Below are 20,991 nucleotides of genomic sequence, written 5' to 3'. Positions count from 1 at the left end.
CCACACTTCATCCATTCTGCTGAGTCCCTCACTATCTTCAAGAAACGTCTGAAGACACAGGTCTACCATACTCACCTGAACACCTGAAACACTGCCACCTAAATGAAATTCTTATATCTTAATCAAATCTATGGTTTCATGCACTCATATCTCTACCAGCTAGCTTGTACCTTGTCTTGCCATATATGGCTTTTTGCTTATATTGTACTGTATTGGGGAAATAAATAGGGGAAAAATGCAAAGGGAAAACAATACAGAAATAACTAAATAAATAAAAGGGAAAATTAAATAGGAAAGTAAATAAAAAAGGGGAATTAATACAAAGGTAAATAAATACAGAAGCAAATTAAAACAGAAACATCAATTCATGTCACATTTTATCAATTAATTAATGCCTACATTTATTTTTAATATTATTTTTGGTACATTTAATGGCATATCAATTTATTTTTTGAGTCATTTATTTACTTCTTTATTCATTTTTAATTTTGGCAGCTTCCATCCTCCAAAACGCCCTGGGTTTCAAGTGCCATCAAATGAAAGATTTTCTTGAAGAAAAAAAAAAAAACTGCAATCGCTTCCAGGTGGAGCATATAAATTTAGAAAAGTCACTTTAGTCCCCTCTATTTTACCCCTTATCAAAATGAACCTCCCTTCTTCATCTTTGGCCCTGTTCTGGTTTTAACATGCGTCTTTGGTGGTCCGAAGTGGACAGCTCTAACTACGTCCGTTCACACCTGAGGGCTGTACTACGAAGGGAGTTTAACCTACTCAGATTTAACTCAGGGTTATCAAGGAAAGTCAGGGTTGACAAACTCTGATTGCCTGAGTTGGTGTTAAACGTTACTACGACGGTGATTAAGATGTCGGTTAGTTGATTCGGTGTTAACTTAATCGGAGTTTGTGTGCGTTCGCATAAAAGGGGCGTGTTCGGCAGTTTTTGCATAATGGCTTGTGCTCCGTATTTTTCCCCGAAGAATGCACGTTGGTAATGTCAGGGTATGAGGAGTTTAAAGAAACGTTAACAGCTAAATCTAACACCGTGGCGGCCAACAAAGCCAGGGAGGCTTGTTAGCAGCGCATTGCCAACAGAGTAAATTCGTAAGAACAGTGTTCTTGTCGTATGTTCTCTATTTTGTCTTACTGACTCTTCTTTGATTTGTAATATGATTGAGGTGTAAGGACACGTAAATAGTCTATCTAAATATGTGAAAACAATTAGGATAGTTTAATTATAGCCTACACATGGGCTACATATCTGACATTGACCCATTACCCACTGTTAATGAATTAAGATCTACTCCCCAAAGCACCTAGGCTGTAGGGCTCTCTGTATGAATGTAATGCTATTCTGTTAAGAATAACTTTCATTCTAACAATCATTTCAGCTGCAACCCCAGTGGTTGCAGCTGAAAAAAAACTTAAACTGGAAATAGAAAAACTGGAACATGACAAAAAGGTATTGCTATACATTGACCATCCTTTGATCAATATGTCTCTACCATCTGTAACTTTTTTTCTTTTAATTTCTAGGAAAGGGAGAATGCCAATAAATAAATAGATAAATCAAAAAAGAATCATTTCATGTGTCTTTTTTATTGGTCGAAAAATTGATTTGTGATGGCTTCTCTGATGGCTCTGATGGGTGATCCAGCATCACTGGGTCCACTACATCTGGTGGCATAGGCTGCTGGCATGGTGCTTTCTTTTCTCATAGTGGCAATGTTATGGAGCACCACACATGCTGCCACCGCCTCACATGCCCGCTCCGGAAGTACCCGCAAGCCTTGCAGGCAAGCAAAGCGTGCTTTGATGACCCCAAATGTCATCTCTATCCTGACCCTTGTGTTACTGTGAGCCACGTTATATTTTATTTGTGCCCTTGTTTGTGGGTCAGGATAGGGGGTCATCAGGTAATGCAGATACGGGTAGCCTCTGTCCCCAAGCAGAAGGCCATCAAAACACCCTTTGAAAGATAGAAAGAAATTGTCACAATACAACATGATGTGTGAAATATAGGGTGGTGGTTTTTCTTACCTTGTTCAAATCTCTGACTAAGGGTGAATTCCCGAAAAATTCATGAATCGTGCACCGACCCAGGCCATCTAGCTTCCAGACTGGTCACCATTAAATGGGGATCCCACATCATCTGACAAAGGATTTCGGACCATTTTAACATACTACCATTGTAAGAAAATCACCACCTAATGCACCTTTGTCTTGAATATAAGTAGAAGTTTTAAGGACAAAATAATGTAGGCTAGCCTACATGTCAGATCAAATACAACATGATCAAATACCTGAACAATGATGCTGTGAAATGACTTCCTATTCACATAATCCCCCTCATGTTCTCCCAGGGGTGCTCTAATGGGGATATGCGTACAATCAATCACACCAATCACCCTCGGGATTCCTATGGAAAAAAAATGTGTTCTGTATATAGGCCTAGCCTATGCATATTAAAAATAAACCAAGTATTTTTATATTGCGAATTACCTCCGATCGCATAAAACGCATCTTTGATCTTGAGAATGCTTAAATGGCCAGGGAACACAACAAATGCATCCAGCAGTTTAGTGAGAGCAAGTACCACCTTGCGAACTGCACGGCATACAGCATTCTTGCTCGTAAAGCAAGGCACACTGTCTGTTCAACAGTGAGGGCATTACTCCGGCGAGTGCTATTGGAGATGTTTGGCCCTAGAGGCTGGCAAAGATACTGAATTCCATCAGATGAGAATCGATATCTTTCACAGAGAACATCATTGGGGTGAGCTAGAGGATTCTGACGGTGTGTAAACACCCTCACCCTGCGGAGTGATCCTTTCACAATCCGTGCACCAATGTCGACTGGGTCTTCCATATGTGCCTGCATTTTTCTTGACAAGATTGTAGGCAGAAGGAGCGGTGCTTATATAGGGTAACATCAAGTTAACCACGAAGATAACCTGCTTGGAGCAGTTTAGAGATGCAGCGTAAGTTGCCATGACAACATACTGTACCTCGGGTATGACTTATCCACCTTTCGTAGAACGGGTTAATCAGGAAGTTACACCCGACATCACAAAGTTATTCCTGAAGTTACCTGGATAAGCCAGTTACCTCGCTTCGTAGTACAGCCCTCCGGGCTACTCTGCTCGACTCTGCATGGGTCAGCTGATTGTTGTGATTTGTGGCATTCCAAACACATGTGTTGCCAACAGTGGAGTTGCAGTGTGCCCTCTGGTGGACAAACTACGCAACAACAACACTCATAACATGGTTGAATGATCCATATTGAATGAATGATCCATCCGTTTCTTTTTTAATTGACATTTATTGGCCATTATAAATGCCGATACTGATTTATCTGCACTTAGCTCATATCAGCCGATAATATCGCCACGCCGATTTATTGGCCGGGCTCTAATACTGTGTATACGGTGTAGGGGTGGAGCCGAATCCGAATACGGTTTCGGCAAAGCACAAGCTGAAACACTACCTTCTATCATTACTTTCAACCTGTTCCCCTTTATCCTCTTTGATTAACAATAAAACAAATAATTAACAGAATAATTGACACCAATTGCGTAAATAGAGTAAATAGTCATACTCGCGAAACAGCGCTGCCGCTACAACTACAGCTACAAGCTACAACATGAATTTGTATAATTAACAAAGATGGCATTTATCGATTTAAATTACTTTAAATGCTCATGACACATCACAGCTTTTGTGAGGTCTGTGTTACTAAATGTTACTGTTCATTGCACTCAACCTAACCTAAAAGTTTATTCTCGGTAATTTAAATCGATCCAACTAAATTTAGCTCCGTTTTGTAATTTGAATTTCGTAACAAAAAAGCTATAATGTGGAACATTTAAGAGAAAGCTTTGGGATTACTTGCCACTGAATTATTCAAATTGCCATCCTTGTTAATTTTATCCTTTTATCACAGTCTGTTTATTGGTATGGGGTTTATCTTTGTGAAGATCTATTCTATCTCTTAGCTGAAACTATTGTCCCAATAGCCTTATAGCCTCCTGTAATTTAAAAACACAAAATCAGCTTTTACTAATTTATTGACTCCCCTACACCATAGCCCCCTATATTTTAACCTGGGTTGTATGTCATGTTTTTAATACCTGCATAATCAATAAAGCTTTGTATGATTTTGTACATCAGCAGCCACCTGTATTATTTCAGTAGAATAGCTTATGTGTGGCCAATTGCTTAATATCAGGGTTCTTCCCTCCCTATACTGAATGAATATGAATGAAGAATATGTGAATAACAGGCTGTTGAGGTAGAGGTGTATATACAGGTTACACAGAGTGGCTTTGCTGTGGCCTGTATTACCTTACATTCCAGTGCTGCCTCCTCCACAGGTATAAAGCTGTGCCCTTTCTGTCTGTCTTGCAGTAAAGACCCAGCCTCTGTCCACATTCAGGGCACGCAAATCTTCCTCACTCCCTGGCATCTGTCCCAGCCAGGCTCCCTGCCGCAGACTATCTACTATGTTCCTGGCCAGCTGGTTGCTCTTAAACTGCATCTCAAGGATGGGGGCTCGGCACTGCTGGCAAAACAGAGGTCCTGTGGAGTTCTGCATGTATGCCTTGATTCAGCTGCAGTAGAAGATGTGGCAGGCTGGCTCCCCGCTTCCTGTTATCCATTCGTATCACCTTCATTTTCACTTTCCTTCAGTTTCACATTGCCTTCGGGAAGCATCTGACTGGCTGTTACTAACACTCTCCACTCAGATCATCCTCATTCACACAGCCAAATACGTATTTTCATGCAGTTTCATTAGAAACTGGTGTTGGTGTTGACTCTCTCCATGGTTGGATCCAGGGTTCTACTGTCCTTATGCTTTGGCCAGGACCGGCCCCTTCTGCTCACGGATAGGCAGGCCTCCTAAAACCGTCTTACAGTCGAACTGATGTGCTTGCCTCCCTGGAGTTTTGGGCTTGGAGAGTGTGAAAATTGTGTTTCTGACAGTCTACTGAAATCTGAATGCTGAGTGTTGTTCAAAGCTGAGAACAGAGTTTTTGGGCTCTGAGTGACTCCAAAAACCTTTCCAGGCATTCTCCTTTAAATTGAATGCTGAGCGATGTCGAAAACGTGGGAATCAACTTTTTGCGCTCTGAATGTGTTGAAAACCGTGTTTCTGGCAATATAGATGAAACTGCACGTTGAATGATGTTAAAACCCAGGAATCGCGTTTTTGCGCTCTGAAAGTGTCGAAAACAACGTTTCTGATGCACTTCTGGAAAATGAGTGCTGTGTGTTGTTCAAAGCTGGGAACAGAGTTTTTGGGCTTGGAGAGTGTGAAAATTGTGTTTCTGACAGTCTACTGAAATCTGAATGCTGAGTGTTGTTCAAAGCTGGACTCCAATGCTACCTTCGGACTGCAGGCTTTAATTCTCAATTCTCTCTATTGTTAGAGTGACTGTGAACAAGTTAACTTGTCAAAGTGCACCAGTTAACTTGTTACAAGCTGTGGCTGAAGTGCTAGATTAAACCCGATAGAGGAGAGGAGTAGTTCAAGTTATTTCCTCTGTATAGCTGAAATGGACGTGGTATAAATCTATTTCTGAGGCTTCAGGGTCTGAGTGTAGAACTGTAATCCACTAAATGAAATCTGGGCTATAACAATTTCTATATTACATTTTTTTTCTTACATTTTCATTTGTATAGTGCTTTTTACAACACAAGTTGTCACAAAGCAGCTTTACATTGTTCCCAGGCCTGAGACCCCCTGAGAGCAAGCCTAAGGCAACAATGGCAAGGAAAAACTCCCTATCAGGAAGAAACCTTGAGCAGAACCCAGCTCAGAGGGGGAGCTCATCTGTTTCTGGCCGGCACTGGGCAGATTAATTAAAGACAAGTTATACAATTTACTTTAAGACATTTAAGATTGATAGATAATAGTAATTAATAAATCAATGCTATTGGTCACCCTTTACGTCTGTCTGTGGGTTTTACAAATATTTATCTAGTGAAAAGTATTAAAAAGAGCTTGTGACTAAATCTCGTAACTCAATTGGATCCTCAAACTGTCGGCAAAAACTCATACCTCCACCCCGCCTCCACCTTGAATGAAGTGCAAGTGCTACACACAGCAGAGCTGATAGTAAACAGTGATGAGGCGATTTCGTCTGAGGCAAACAGCTCAATAAAATGCTTTAAAAATTAGCCCTAGGTTGCAAACTCAGTTAAAACAATACAGTGTACCTGTTTATCAAATTTAGCTCTGATGTTAACATTGTGATCATAGGTGGAAGTGTTTGCTGAGGAGACTAGCGAAGCTAGTTAGTGATATGACAAGAAATGATCAGATTATTCACAGCCTTTATCTCACTAGCTAGATCAATCCCTACTTCAGCGAAAGTAATACTTATTACAAAACTCCATTATTGAAACGGCGATGATAAATGAAATATAGTAGCTAACTATACTGTATACGCTATACTGTAGAAGAATACACAGCAGTGGTAGGCAGTTGTTTGGAGACAGTCTCTGGTTGTTTGCAATGCAAGAGCTCTAATGCATGGCTAAATAAAGAACTGGTTGTTTGAATAAGTACAGCGTTTTCTTTATGCAAGACACACTAAGTCTATAAAGGCTAACGTTTTACGTATTTGAGGCCTGAGACGTGGGAGTGGAAAAGAGTGCAGGCAAACAACGGTAGGTTGGACTGCAGTTTAGTCTAGCATTTACCATGTAGTCATAGCCAATACTATCTTCAATAGCCTGCTCATAGAACTTAATCTTTTATAAAAAGAAATTTTGGCCAAATGTATTCAACGGCAGGGAAAACCGAGTGCACACATAACTACAATAAACTTTGTAACCTGTAAGTTGATGATAACGTAATGCAATGCACTTACTGCCTCAGATGCAGCTGTTGTAATGATAATCAATGACGGACAAAACATGTATCTCGACATTTGCTGGTCAAAAACCCTCGTAACTCCATTTCAGCTTTGGTAAAACGGGTGACGGGTCACGGCTGTTGTCCCACTCTACCACTTCCACATGTTATTTCACACACTCGGCAGCCAGGTGGATTACATGTTCTCTTTATTTGCTGAAATGTGGTACAGTGCAGTCAGCGTGATTAGGTCTTGGGATATACACCACTCAGCAGTCAGATTATGTCTCATGATATATATAAATCATTATACGTAAATTGGGCACTACCAAAATAACAAAAGACACATAATGTGCCCACAAGAAAGACAAAAACACTTTCATGATAGTATAGTGGGGTTACAATTCAAACTATCTAATGTAATATACTGTGTTTCCTAATACGCGATATGCCCTAGACAATGTCTTAATATCTGTATAACATAACCCAGCAGTTCACACCTGTTACCCTTGTAAAACCATGTGATTCATTTTTAATATAATAAAGTACAAAATTGAGAACATGACATAAACTCTACATGAGTATCACGAGTGTTACAAACATGACATAATGCATCTAGCCAGTCTGATCAGACCACCACGCTCAACTGGGGTCGGCTAAACTAACTAGCAAGCAGCTCATACAACATGACTGTCTTTGTAAATAAAACCATTGGTATGGTAATGTTTTAATGCTAATAGAGCCCTTGGTAACAATAACAAATCCCAAAATTATTACCTGAAACGTGGTACAGTGCAGTCAGCATGATTAGGTCTCGGGATATACACTAGATAATAATATGAAATAGGCGGTAATTAGCATGCTAGATCAATATGGCAATGTCTCTAAAACACAATCTTAAGAGCACATAAATCGTTCAGTGAATTCAAAATAGTGAACTTAAATCATTAGAAAGACATTGCAAAACAAAACATAGCATTTCTGAACTCTTAATGTAACAAATTATTCATTATCCCGGACCCCTCGACAAACATGACCTACCCACTCAGCAGTCAGATTATGTGTGAGTAGGTTTACACGAATCCCACACTATACCATTTCACAACTAGAGGGAGCAGTTGCACCATTTTAACAATAATTTATTTACAAATATTCTACCCCGTTACACATATATAAAGACACAACACCAACTTTGACGATGCGGTTGTTCAATTATTTTAAAAACACAGGGTTTTTTCATTTCCTGAAAAGTAACGGTTTTGGACATACAAGGTTTCCATCCGACAGCGATGGTATGTACCCATATGTTGCATATGTATTTCCATTCAGTGTGATCACTTCCTCTCTGAGTATCAGGGTTATTCTCAGGAAATCCTGGTTTCAAAGATTTCAAACATGAAAATTTTAAAAAGACATATATAAGGTAATTTTCTTTTGAAACATAAAAACAAGGTATTAGGTAATTGGGACTATTAATCTCAAAACATATATTGACTATATCACATTTTTATTCACATTTCACCAAACAAGTCCTTGAAAAATCTCATTACAGCAACTACATATTCTATAAAGACCCACTTTCCCACTTCTAAAACTGGTTCTGGCTTTGCATTCTCCTTCTCTGACTCTGACATATTCAAACCTCACAAAAGGCACTGTCGAGGCGAGGTAGAACACTGTTTTGTTGCAGTACTGGGAGGTGGATCCATCTGATATGAAATGAATATGCCTGACTGCTGGATGCTCCTCTCGGATGGACTTCAGCACAGGACCAAGATGAGCCCATGTTGCAACGGCATCATGCTTCAGGCATGCTGACTGACAGGGAGGCAAAAGACTCCACGCCTCCCCCACTCAGGTATTTGACCCCAGTATGTTGCATCACTTGCTGGTTCCTCCCACCAAAGTGGGTGTCTTGGACTTCCCTGCTGTACTTGCAGCTGTAGTTTTCACTATAATCAATGTGGATGACCACATCCTTCTCAGTCAGGCTCTCCCTTAGTGACTTCAGCCTAGGGGTGGGCGATATACACTATATGGACAAAAGTATTTGGCCACACCTGTTTTTCAGGGATTGGGCTAGGCCCCTTATATCCAGTGAAGGGAAATCTTAATGCTTCAGCATACCAAGACATTTTGGACAATGCTGTTCTTCCAACTTTGTGGCAACAGTTTGGGATCAGCACCTTTGGGATGAACTGGAACGAAGATTGCGAGCCAGGCCTTCTCATCCAACATCAGTGCCTGACCTCATAAATGCTCTACAGAATGAATGGGCACAAATTCCCACAGAAACATTCCAAAATCTTGTGGAAAGCCTTCCAGGAAGAGAGGAAGCTGTTATAGCTGCAAAAGGGGGACCTGATGACCTCACTTGGACACTTAACACCACCCAGCTGGTCAAAAAGGCACAACAGCGACTGTATTTCCTGAGGAGGCTGAGGAAATTCGGCATGTCACCACGATCCTCAGCAACTTCTACAGCTGCATCATTGAAAGCATCTTGACCAGCTGCATCACGGTGTGGTATGGGAGTACCACTGAAATGGACCGTAAGCGTCTGCAGAGAGTGGTAAAAACTGCTGAAAGGATTGTTAGGACACAGCTACCCTCTCTGCAGGACATCTATCATCAAAGAGTCCACAAAAGAGTCTGCTTCATTGTCAGGGACTACACCCACCCCCAGTGCGAACTGTTCACACTTCTACCCTCTGGCAAGAGGTACAGAAGTGTGAAATGCAGAACATCCAGACTCAGGAACAGCTTCTATCCAACAACCATCAAACTCTTGAATGGGTCAAATACACAAATACACACCTCCCTGGCCTAGCCCATGCATACATTCACACATACACACCCACACTGCAACCAACTGTGCAACAGAATGGAACTGACATTGCATCAACATTGCACATTCTACACTGCACTGATGTCCTTTTTTGCACATTTAATGTATATATCCTTTATTTATTTTTTTTCTTACACTCTCTGACCTTTTTTATATTTTTTTCTTTCTTAAATTCTTGTGTTTTCTTGTGTTCTACTCCTAACGGCACTCATAAGTGGAAGGCAAAGGAAGAATTTCATTGTACAGGGAACTTGTTTCTTTACTGTGCATATGACAATAAAACTTTGATTTTGATTCTGATTCTGAACTCCATATTAAAGTATATGTATTTGAATACAATGTCATTACAGTCCCTGTTGGTGTAATGGTCAGGCGTCCGAATACTTTTGTCCATACAGTGTATCAAATATACACAATGTATCGCGGCTTGTTCTGCGTGGGATGTAGTAAATGACCATCTAGCCAGAAAATAAAATGTTACCTGGTAGCTTATAGGCAACATTTGATGCCATGTAGGCATAGCCTTTTTTGTAAACAGGCTACAGATGTTACAGGTTACAGATAATAGTAATAGATAATAGTAATAGTAATAGTAATAGTCTACATTTTAGCGGCTATTGTTGAGGTTTTGCTCAATCGTTACTGAGGTCATTGTCATTCTTTCATCAACCTAGGCATACATTATATTTGCGTTTGTAACATTGACTGTTATTGAAACATGACCGGTAAGTTTCAAATTTGTCCGGTACAATAAATTGTTTCCAGATGCCAGACCAGCAAGAAAACATCCTAGCGGAAACCCTGGTATATAGATGAGACGTGTTTTTCTATCTGGAGGGAACAGGGAAAGAGCCTGTAGAGCGCGAAAGAAGTGAAGCACCAAAGCAAGTTTATATGTGTGGAGTTCGGAAAGGGTAATAGAAGATGGAGGCGGACGAATTGGTTCCGAAAAGAAACAGCATTGTATCCATCGTCTGGCAGTGGTTTGGGTATCACAAGGAAAATGTTGAACAAACAACGGTTATCTGCAAAATATGCAGCAAAACCATTGCCTGGGTTGAATAAATACTATTTTGTTAAATTTAACTTGGTTGTGATTTCCCCCTTTTTGCATGCAAGTTGAAATTGTTCCAACAGAAACCACTAATAAATATAAACAAGAATGTTTTAATGCAGACATATGTTGCAGGGACTACTAGAATCATCATACTGGTGTGATTGTATGCATCAAAGGGTTAAATCGAGCATTTATGAAGTGCTTTAGAGGAGATCTCAAAATACCGCGATATATATCGTGAATCGTGATATAGCCTAAAAAATCAGAACATAAGAGCATATGATGGCCATTCGGCCTTACTAAGCTCGCCATTTCTTAATTAAAGAGTATCCAAAACTGCATCAAGTCTAGACTTGAACACAGCAAGGGTCTCTGCCTCGACTACATGACCTGGCAACCTATTCCATGTATTGATAACTCTTTGTGTAAAATAATATTTCCTTATATCAGTGCGGAACTTACTCTTAACAAGTTTCCATTTATGTCCTCTTGTTTTACAGACTGAACTCACCCTAAAGAATCTATTATAGTTAGCCTTATTGATTCATTTTATAAATTTAAATAGCTCAATTAAATCACCTCTAAGCCTCCTCTTGCTTAGTCTAAATAGGTTAAGTAACTTGAGTCTTTCCTCGTAGCTTTTATATTTCATGCCAGGAACTAATTTAGTTGCCCTTCTTTGAACTTTCCAAGAACTTCGATATCTTTTTTATATTGCGGTGCCCAGAACTGCACACAGTATTCCAAGTGAGGTCTGACTAAGCCATTGTATAATTTCAGTATAACCTCTTTAGATTTATACTCAATACTCTTGGCTATATATCCCAGCATCCTGTTGGCCTTTTTTACTGCTCCAGCACACTGCCTATATCCTGTTAAGCTTGGGTCAACTATTACTCCCAAGTCTTTTTCAAATTGAGCACATTCTAGTTTTTTTCCACCCACAAAGTAGTCTTGTCTAAGGTTCTTATTTCCCACAAGACTTTACATTTATCTAAATTGAATGTCATCTACCAGGTATCTGCCCACATTTGGATGCTGTTTAGGTCTTCCTATATTACCTTGGTTGATTCTATACTGTTGGCTAGACCCCCGAGTTTTGTGTCATCTGCGAATTTTACTATTTTACTACTAACCTCTGCATCAAGATCATTTATGTATATAAGAAATAGCAAAGGCCCCAACACCGATCCTTGTGGGACTCCACTTCGTACAGGACCCTGCTCTGATACAATTCCTCCCACAGTTATAGTCTGCTTTCTATTAAACAACCCACTTCGAACCCACTCAGTGATAGCTCCTGTAATTCCTGCAGATTTCATTTTCAATATGAGCCTCTCGTGCGGAACTTTGTCAAATGCCTTTTGAAAGTCCAAATAGATAATATCATACAGACATGCTGTAGCTTCCTCAAAGAAGTCCAGAAGGTTTGTTAAGCATGACCTCCCTCTGCGAAAACCGTGTTGGCTATCACTTAAAACACCATTTCGTTCCAGGAATAATTCCAAATTATCCCTAATGATGGATTCCAGTATTTTGCATGCGATACAAGTTAAGCTGACAGGCCTATAATTTCCTGGTTCAGTCCGGTCTCCTTTCTTGTAGATAGGTACTACACTGCCATGTTTCCAGTCATCTGGCATTTCTCCAGTTTTAAGGGATTGCTTAAAAATAACTGTCAGAGGCTTGTAAACCACCCCTGCTAGTTCTTTGAGAACTCTTGGATATATTCCATCAGGGCCTGCTGCCTTATTTGTTTTAAGTTTTTGAAGTTTATCTAGTACTCCTGCATCATTTAAATCAATTTCCTCTATAAGTCTCTGAGAACTGACTGCACCTGAGGGCATATGCAAAAACACTTCACTAGTGAAACTCACCACAAAGTAACTGTTTAGTGTATCAGCAATAGCTTTGTTATCATCAACCATAACCCCATCCTTATTTTTTATACCTCCTATTTCATCCTTAACTATCCTTTTTTGACCATAGTATTGAAAAAAAATGTTTAGAGTTGCTCTTTGCATCTAGTGCAATCTGTCTTTCAAAACACCTTTTAGCTTCCCTTATTTTTTTCTTAACTTGAGCTTGCATATTACTGTATTCAATCTTATTACTATCTGAGCTCTCCAATTTATATTTTTTAAATAATTTCCTTTTTTGTTTCAAACTGTTCTGTAGCGACTTATTCATCCACTGTGGATGCTTCTTTTTCAGCTTCCCTTTCCTCACTTGCGAATTTACGCTGTACATCCAGAATAATCGTTTTAAATATGGACCACATTTCTTTTACAGTTTTACCACCTAGAAGAGGTACCCAGTTTATATTCCTTGTATAATCACGCATCTTAATAAAGTCAGCTTGTCTAAAGTTGAATACTCTAGCATTGGAGAATGCAGACTTAACTTGCCAAAAAACTTCAAATGTAATTGAACTATGGTCACTTGTACCGAGTGGTTCCCCTACCTCAATACTGCCGATTCTATCAGGATTATTACACGGAACCAGATCTAGGATTGTGTTCTCTCTCGTGGGTTGAATAACAGACTGTATCAAAAAACAATCATTTACAACATCCAAAAACTCTTCCTCACATTTACCTTGACCTGACACAGCTTCCCAATTAAACTAAGGGTAATTGAAGTCCCCCATTACTATTGTCTCACCCTCCTGACATGCTAGTTTAATGTTATCAAAGAGCATACTACTGATATTGCTGTCTGAGGCTGGTGGCTTATAGCATACTCCAACATTCAGACCTTTTTCATTTTCCCCCAATATCTTAATCCATATGTCTTCACTAACACCAAGGGGCTCCATTCCTGGTATTTCTTGAATATTAAGATTATCCTTTACATAGAGAGCTACACCTCCTCCTCTTCTATTGATTCTATCTTTTCTTAGCAGCTTGTATCCCTCTACGTTGTACTCATCCCCATCCCCTGCACCAAGCCACGTCTCTGTAATCCCAACAACATCATAGTTACTATTACTCATAACGGTTTCCAGATCGAGAATTTTATTTTTTATGCTTCTAGCATTTAAACAGAGAAATTTCAGGGTACCACGTGTGCCTCTCTTGCCCTTCACCCCTGCCCCCACTGCTCAGAACCACCTCTATTACAGACTGATTTCCAAGTATCGTTTCCTCACTACTAATAAAATATTTAGCCATGGTGTGTTCTATTCCGGCAGTCTGTCTATCCCTACCCATCTCACTGTATAAACTCCCTGCCCCCCAGACCCTAGTTTAAATAACACACTGCTACCCTAAGCATACGCTGGCCCAGTGCAGCTGTACCCTTCCGGTTCAGGTGCAAGCCGTCCCGCTTGTACAGGTCCCCCCCTGTTCCAAAAGTCCCAGTGCCCCATAAACCTGTACCCCTCTTTCCTACACCAGGTTTGTAGCCACGTGTTAAACCTCCATATAAAGGCTTGCTTCCCTTTGCTTGCACGTGGTACTGGTAGGTAATCGGGTATTGCTATATTACTTACAGGCTATATCGCCCAGCCCTACTTCAGCCTCTGAAACTGGTGCTGGATGTTATACACATGAATGGCGAATTTGTCAGCGTGTTCTTCCGTGAGGTCAGCACATTTTTCTATTGACGTGTGCTTCTTCTCAAGTACGGTGTTTTTGACGTCAGTCTCCTCCAGTGCACCATCTCTTCTTTTTTGCCATCACTGGAACCGTCCGGGTGACCCACTCGTCCCAGGAAATGATGTTTCCTTTGGTTGACAGATCGATGGCAGTAGGGAAGGTTTTTCCTTGACATTTAATGCACCTTCTGTATACGCATTCCATGTTGTTTGTAGTGCAGACACAAGACTCAACTGTCTGCGTTGCTGATGGGGTTGCAAGAATGCCAAGCTGGTGAAGCTTCTTGATCCTAAAATCAAAGTTCTCGTGGATCTTACAAGCACATGTTTCTCTTTGTGAGACATTAGGTTTAATAATCCAGAAGGGCTTTAGTCAGCAGAATTGAGCCCTGGACAGCTTGTGCCATGGATGCTGACTGAGAAACTTTGCATGGAGTCTCTCCATTGTGTCATTCAATGCCCTCTTCTGGAATACTTGTCCTTTCTTGTGGGCCTCCCCAGTTTTGCCATTAATAACAGTTGAGTTGTCATCCTGGTGGAGGAAACGAATCACAAGATGTCCCATCAGCCATCTCTGGCTGTTGTTAGGCAGGGTCTTCGGGTCTCCCTGGTGAGTGGCTCTCTTCTGACAGGTGCTATGGGCTGGTCCTTTTTCTTTTTCTTGCAGCCTTCTAAGTTGCTTCTTTAGATTACAAATTTCTCTGGCCTTGATTTCAAGTTTGTCTTTGGTCTCCCTCAATTTTGACCTCAGTGAGGTTATCATTGCCTTCCTTTTTTTTCCCCGCTTTGGGGATGGAGGTCTGCACTGGAGTCTGGCAGTTGAATGGCAGTTGTGGGGGGCTTGGTGCTACCTGTACCTGTACTGGTACAGCATCTGGCTTGTTGATGGAGGGAGTGGTCAAATTCAAGATTGCATTCAGGGTTTTCTTTTTAGCATAAAACTTTGCTGAATTTTCTCTCCATTGTTTTTTTTTTTTTTCTTTTCATGTTGTTTAACAGTATGTTCTGTTTTTTTCACTATTCCATTTTGTTTTCTTATCTGATACTTGAAAGTGCAATACATAATATCAGAATGCAGTTTCCCATTACAATTTAATGTCGTTTGACTAATTGATTAATATAATACCCCAACAAATGCACAGTGAGTGAGTGAATGAGAGATCAATGTATAACAACCAATGGTACTCACTTCAATGAAGCCAACATGTAATAACATGTTATCTATCTATGTTATCTTGCCAGCTACACATGGCAAGACCTGCTTAACACTCTTTCTATGACTTTTCTGACTCCTGGCCTTTCTCTCTCCTTCCTCCTGTACTCCTCCAGGAGTTCTGGGTTGCTGTAAATCCTCTCTCCATGCTTTTTCAACCTGGCACTTGCTGCAGCTTTCTTTTTTGCACTAGCTTTAACCCTGCAATACAAATCAGCAAGACATCAAGTTAATATCCTAACCAATTCAATGGTAGACCTGTAGGTGGCGTTACAGGCACTACAATGCCCAGCTAAAATGGCACTATCAGATTTTGTTTGGCATGTAAAAATGAGCATGTGTGCCACTTTTAAGGCTTCTTCTTAAAATTTTGGGGCCTGCGATACATCCAGTGTAATCATAGACTTATAGGTGGCGCTACATGCTCCTACAATACCCAGATAAAATAAAATATAAAACAATAACTCACTTAAAAAAGGGTAAACTATCACTACTGCAACAGCGATTCTCGCTACCACAACAGCCATCACAGCGTAGCAATATATGAGATGTGTGTTGAGGAGGATGAGAGGAGCTAGCATATTTCGCTCATCAATCACAAACTGTACAACAAAGAGCACAACATTATCTTAATATTATGTTTTTTTATTTTACTACATTGTGACTTTTACTTTGAAAAGGTCATAGTTGGTGTTAATTTGTTCAATGTAACATGAAATAGGTTAAAACCTTTCCTTGTATTGTTGGAGGTGTCCAGTCTGGTTATATGAAATCCAACTTTGACAGTTTTTTGATTTGAGAAGTTGATTGAAATGATTTGTTACACAATCAATTTCCAAAGAATAGAGGTGGTTTTTAAATAGTTTTTTTTAATTATACAAAAGTGTTTAAAGAGTTTATTTCCTTAATATCCAGGGCAGTGTAACCATTGTCTTATTAAAGCTGGTGATATTATTTTAAATGTTAACATTTTTAACTTATCTGAACTGCTAACACTTTGTCTACATTTTCTCCTTCTTTTTGAGGTTTAATGCTTAATGAGGTTTTACTTAAACTGAATTCAGCCATTGCTCTTAACAGTTCATTCCATTTCCACTGTAAGGCTGACAGATCAGCTAGGTCTTATTCACTGATTCATAGGGCAATTTTGTCATGTAATAATTTTATTTGTGCTGTTAATGACAAGCAAAGGTATGGTTGCATTGCATCTACAGATCCCAGCCAAATCCCAGAAGAACCTTCATCTTCTCATTGTAGATCTTGTCAAACTTCTCATTTTGTGCCACTGTGAATATTGTCTTCCAGTCTCCCACTTTCCCTAAAAGAAGACAGCGAGATCTAACAAGAAAACCTCCCAGAATCCAACACTTCACCACTTTAAGGCAGGAAGAAGAATATTCCTTAATGTTGCTTACACCTAAATATCTTTCTCTACAAAAATGCTTATTGCTTGGGAATTAGATATTTGTTGAGACACTTCGGAGACAAAGTTAACAGACAGATGTTTCTTGTTAAGCTGTTGGTTACTGGCTGAAGCTGGACTTTGAAGCTGCACGTTCATAAAACAGAATGACCTTACCTTTTCGAAGCATTGCTCCTTTGCTGTGGTCAAAATATTTTGGAGTCTGGTGTTCCAAATTTGCGTTTGGGCACAGCCTCATGCTCTCAAAAGAGCTCTTTTCCACAATCATATCAAGCATTGCATCATCAATATTTTTGTCAAGAAAGTTTGATACTTTGACAAGGGTACCTCGCAGATCCTACAAGAGAGTGTAATATTCCAGTATAAGTTCATACTGTGATATGGTGCCTGGATCTGACATGTAGTGCCTCTGGATTAGCATGTATTATTATATTCAGTTCATCAGGTTAGGCCACCCTTTGAAATTTATCATTTATATCAGTTAACATTTTTAGATCTCTTTCATTTAAAGAGGTCTTTCAAATGAGCATAATCACATCTGCCCCACCTTTCTCATTTCTTCGTATGTGAGGAACAGTAGGTTAAAGTTGTCCTTGTTGCTGTACCAGCCTTGGATGTGATCAAACCAAGAGTTCCCAAAAACTATCCAACAGAAAACAAAGCTGTGTTTCATTTTGGCATAGCATGCAGCATATGGCATCCATACCCTAGCACCATTGTGGGTTTTGTGTAGTACAAACATGACCTCCCCCTGCCCCCAACCCCAAAACTTGGTCACATTTGCCTTCCAAATGACGACCCCCCCCCCCCCCATATTTGCGTTTAAGTTAATATATCAGTAAACTGAACATGAAAAACACACTCCCATGTATCTCCAACTCCCACCTGTTCAAGGACAAACCATACCATTTAACCTACAGACTGTGGCCTGTTATTAGCACATAACATCACAGACCCCAGGGGCTCTATATGTGTCTAGATGTGTATTTAGTTTTCAAATGTTTGTTTCAACAGTATGGCAGTCTTACTCCCTCTGAAAAATGGCAATTAGGGTAAAAATACAGGTTTAAAGCAAACATTTGCAATGTCCAGGTCTTACTGCCTGACTAATGTCCTGATATTGCACCATCATATCTATAAGATATCTATTAATGACCCACCCTAAAAATACCCACCCTTCCCCTCCAGGTATTCATCCAAAAATGTGTCAAAATCGGGCTTGTCCTCAAGAAGTTTGGAGAAATTGTGGAAATGGTAAAATGACACTGCAACATCTTTGGGGTTCCTTGCAATATAAATCACCTAGGGAAGGCCAGAAGATAATGTTGCAACAGTAGACCAACACAGATCCCTCCATTTTGAGAAAAATGTCTTTGCTGTTGTTCATAAACACTGAAAAACACCATGGAGGTTGATACATATTTTACATTTTGTCACATAGCAGATGCACTTGTCTAGAGAGATATACAAAATGAGTATACAGAATGTTACATTTACATTATTGACATCCAGCAGACACTTATCCAGAGCGACTTCAGAGGTCAGGCACAAAAGGCATCCAGCAAAATATCACCAGACAAGAGCAGAGACAACAAATGTGGACCTGGACCAACACTCAAGTGCAACACAATATACTTGACAGGAGTCTACCATTATAATATTAATACCAACACATCCAGGGCCTCCCTTGGCTAATGTTAGTGTTATGGTATGATAATGTAACAAACATTAAACAATACTCCCCCAGTCACCTCCCTAGATAGACTCCCAAAGATAGACTTGTCTTTGTTTGACCAAGTCTTATGACAAGGCTGCCGCTTCAGCACAGATACACCCAAGTACCTTGCTTAGGTAATGAGTGGATGGGCAGCCAGTCAAATAAATATACTGACTAATTAGCAGTGAAATGTCCCCTGGAAACTAACCAAGGCAAAAACAAACAACTGATTTGTAGCCTAATAAATAAAAAAACAAAAGATACACGGTGCACAGTGGCTCAGTGGTTAGCACTGTTGCCTCACAACAAGAAGGTCATGGGTTTGAATCCCGGCCATCCCAGGTCGGGATTTCTGTGTGTCCCAGGTCCTTTCTGTGTGGAGTTTGCATGCTTCCCATGTTTGCGTGGGTTTCTGGTTTCCTCCCACCATCAAAAACATGTATGTTAGGGTTAATACTCCTGTCAGTCCCCTTGACCAAGGCACTGGCAAAAAGAACTAGACTTGGTCCCCAGGTGCTGCACTGCAGCTGCCCACTTAGCTCCTGGTGTGTGTGTGTGTGCTCACTGCTGTGTGTGTAGGATGGGTTAAAATGCAGAGGACAAATCTTCCCATGGGGATCAATAAAGTATACTATTATTATTATTTTTATTACCTGTTAAGCAATACACTGTATCTTACTGTGAAATATATTTTACCTAATCCCTGCTAATTCCTGAAAGGGTGTGCTTTACTGTTTAACTCAGCCTTACACATCATCTCATCAAGATTGCAAGAGTATGTTTTTTCAACAAACTAATGTCACCAGGGTTCTGCTCCGTCAAAATGAGATTAGCCCCTTGTGTACCTTTCTTGCTGTTCGTATGTGCTTCATATGTTTAATCTGTATTTAAGATGTGCTTAAGTGCATTCATTGTTTATTTCCATGAAATCCTGCTCTAAAGACTCAGATTTAAAGAACCATGCTGGTGTAATATTTTCCCTACCTTTCCTTGGTCCCTCAGCTGTTGGGGCACCAAACTGGGGGGCAGGTGAGAGGCAAAGGTGCGTGGCGATGGCATTTTAGAATAGTCAATTCTTTTCATCCTAACTTCAATCCAGGGCACAACTTCCATTGTCCTCTTGCTGTGCTCACCATTCAGCTGATCACTGTGATACATGAGATCCAAAATATACTGCATCCATGTGGTCCCTATTCAAAAAAGACACATTAACATCAGAATAAACCAAATAGCATTCTTTTCATAAATTCTTTCAGTATAATTGAACATTGTGCGTGTGATCACAACCAATAATGTAAAGTGCTCCTGTTCTGTGTATTGCATGTTTAACTGTTTAAAATGTAATATTGGTACAAAATACACTATATTAAATACAGTCCAGCACAGAATTTCCTCCAAACTCATCTGTGTATTAGTGATGTCCCACCTGACTTTGGGTAAGTGATAATGAAAATGTCACTTTCCCGAATCTCAAACTTCTCCAACTTGTGAAGATGAACCTCCTCATGCACATTCCTTATCAGATTGAACCCTTTGTATGTTATGAGTCCAACATTGGTGATTGGTGGCCATTCAGTCATTCTTGAGAATACAGAGGAATCAGAGTTAGTGTTCCATTTAAAAATGCCACCAGGGTATTGAAGCACCCCCTCTGGGGTTCAATGTTCAAAATCAATTTCAATAATATGTAAATCATTGACAGAGGAAAACACATTTTGATATTTGACTTAACTGTGATACTTCTGTGGTTCTCAATGAAAAACATTAACAGTAAATAGAATTTCAGTCTTTGACTTAAGATAAAGTATATATTCATCAATATATAGAGATGAACATTTTACCTCAACAAACAGCAGGCAGAAAAGGTGTCGTTATCCAGCATAAAAGAACCCTTACCTGGAGGTATCGTTCTCAAGGGGTGCTCCAGAGTCTTCTAGTTGGTGTTGACTCTCTCCATGGTTGGATCCAGGGTTCTACTGTTCTTATGCTTTGGCCAGGACCGGTCCCTTCTGCTCACAGATAGGCAGGCCTCCTAAAACCGTCTTACAGTCGAACTGATGTGCTTGCCTCCCTGGAGGACTGGGCTCCAATGCTACCTTCGGACTGCAGGCTTTAATGCTCAATTCTGAATCATTGCTGTGATATGACTGTTCATATTGTTAGAGTGACTGTGACTGTGAACAAGTTAACTTGTCAAAGTACACAAGTTAACTTGTTACAAGCTGTGGCTGAAGTGTTAGATTAAACCCGATAGAGGAGAGGATAAGTTTCAGTTATTTT

General features: G+C 40.0%; 1 protein-coding gene and 1 pseudogene across 1 annotated transcript; both read right to left on the bottom strand.

Moving 5' to 3' along the window:
- Nucleotides 1-1,582: 1,582 nt before the first annotated feature.
- Nucleotides 1,583-2,865, bottom strand: LOC118785072 (annotated as a pseudogene).
- Nucleotides 2,866-16,269: 13,404 nt separating this feature from the next.
- LOC118784998 (amine sulfotransferase-like) lies at nt 16,270-20,780 on the bottom strand. Its single transcript, XM_036539520.1, has 7 exons — nt 20,608-20,780; nt 20,138-20,292; nt 19,696-19,901; nt 18,170-18,296; nt 17,542-17,636; nt 17,151-17,331; nt 16,270-16,889 (listed from the first exon to the last, which is right to left on the bottom strand). The coding sequence occupies exons 2-7, from the start codon at nt 20,289-20,291 to the stop codon at nt 16,780-16,782; spliced, it is 873 nt and encodes a 290-aa protein (XP_036395413.1). The 5' UTR covers nt 20,292; nt 20,608-20,780; the 3' UTR covers nt 16,270-16,779.
- Between the last annotated feature and the right edge of the window lie 211 nt (nt 20,781-20,991).

This window comes from Megalops cyprinoides, chromosome 10 (assembly GCF_013368585.1).
Source record: "Megalops cyprinoides isolate fMegCyp1 chromosome 10, fMegCyp1.pri, whole genome shotgun sequence".
Taxonomy (NCBI): Eukaryota; Metazoa; Chordata; class Actinopteri; order Elopiformes; family Megalopidae; genus Megalops; species Megalops cyprinoides.
The sequence above is the reverse complement of the archived record's forward strand: the minus strand, read 5'-3'. Positions and strand labels throughout refer to the sequence as shown.

Coding starts and splice junctions, on each gene's coding strand:
- LOC118784998 (XM_036539520.1), bottom strand. CDS start 20,291: ATGACTGAATGGCCACCAATCACCAATGTTGGACTCATAACATACAAA. Junction 17,637..18,169: donor TGAATACCTGGAGGGGAAGG/GTGGGTATTTTT, acceptor TCTGTTGGATAG/TTTTTGGGAACTCTTGGTTT. Junction 16,890..17,150: donor AGGAGCAATGCTTCGAAAAG/GTAAGGTCATTC, acceptor GTCTTCTTTTAG/GGAAAGTGGGAGACTGGAAG.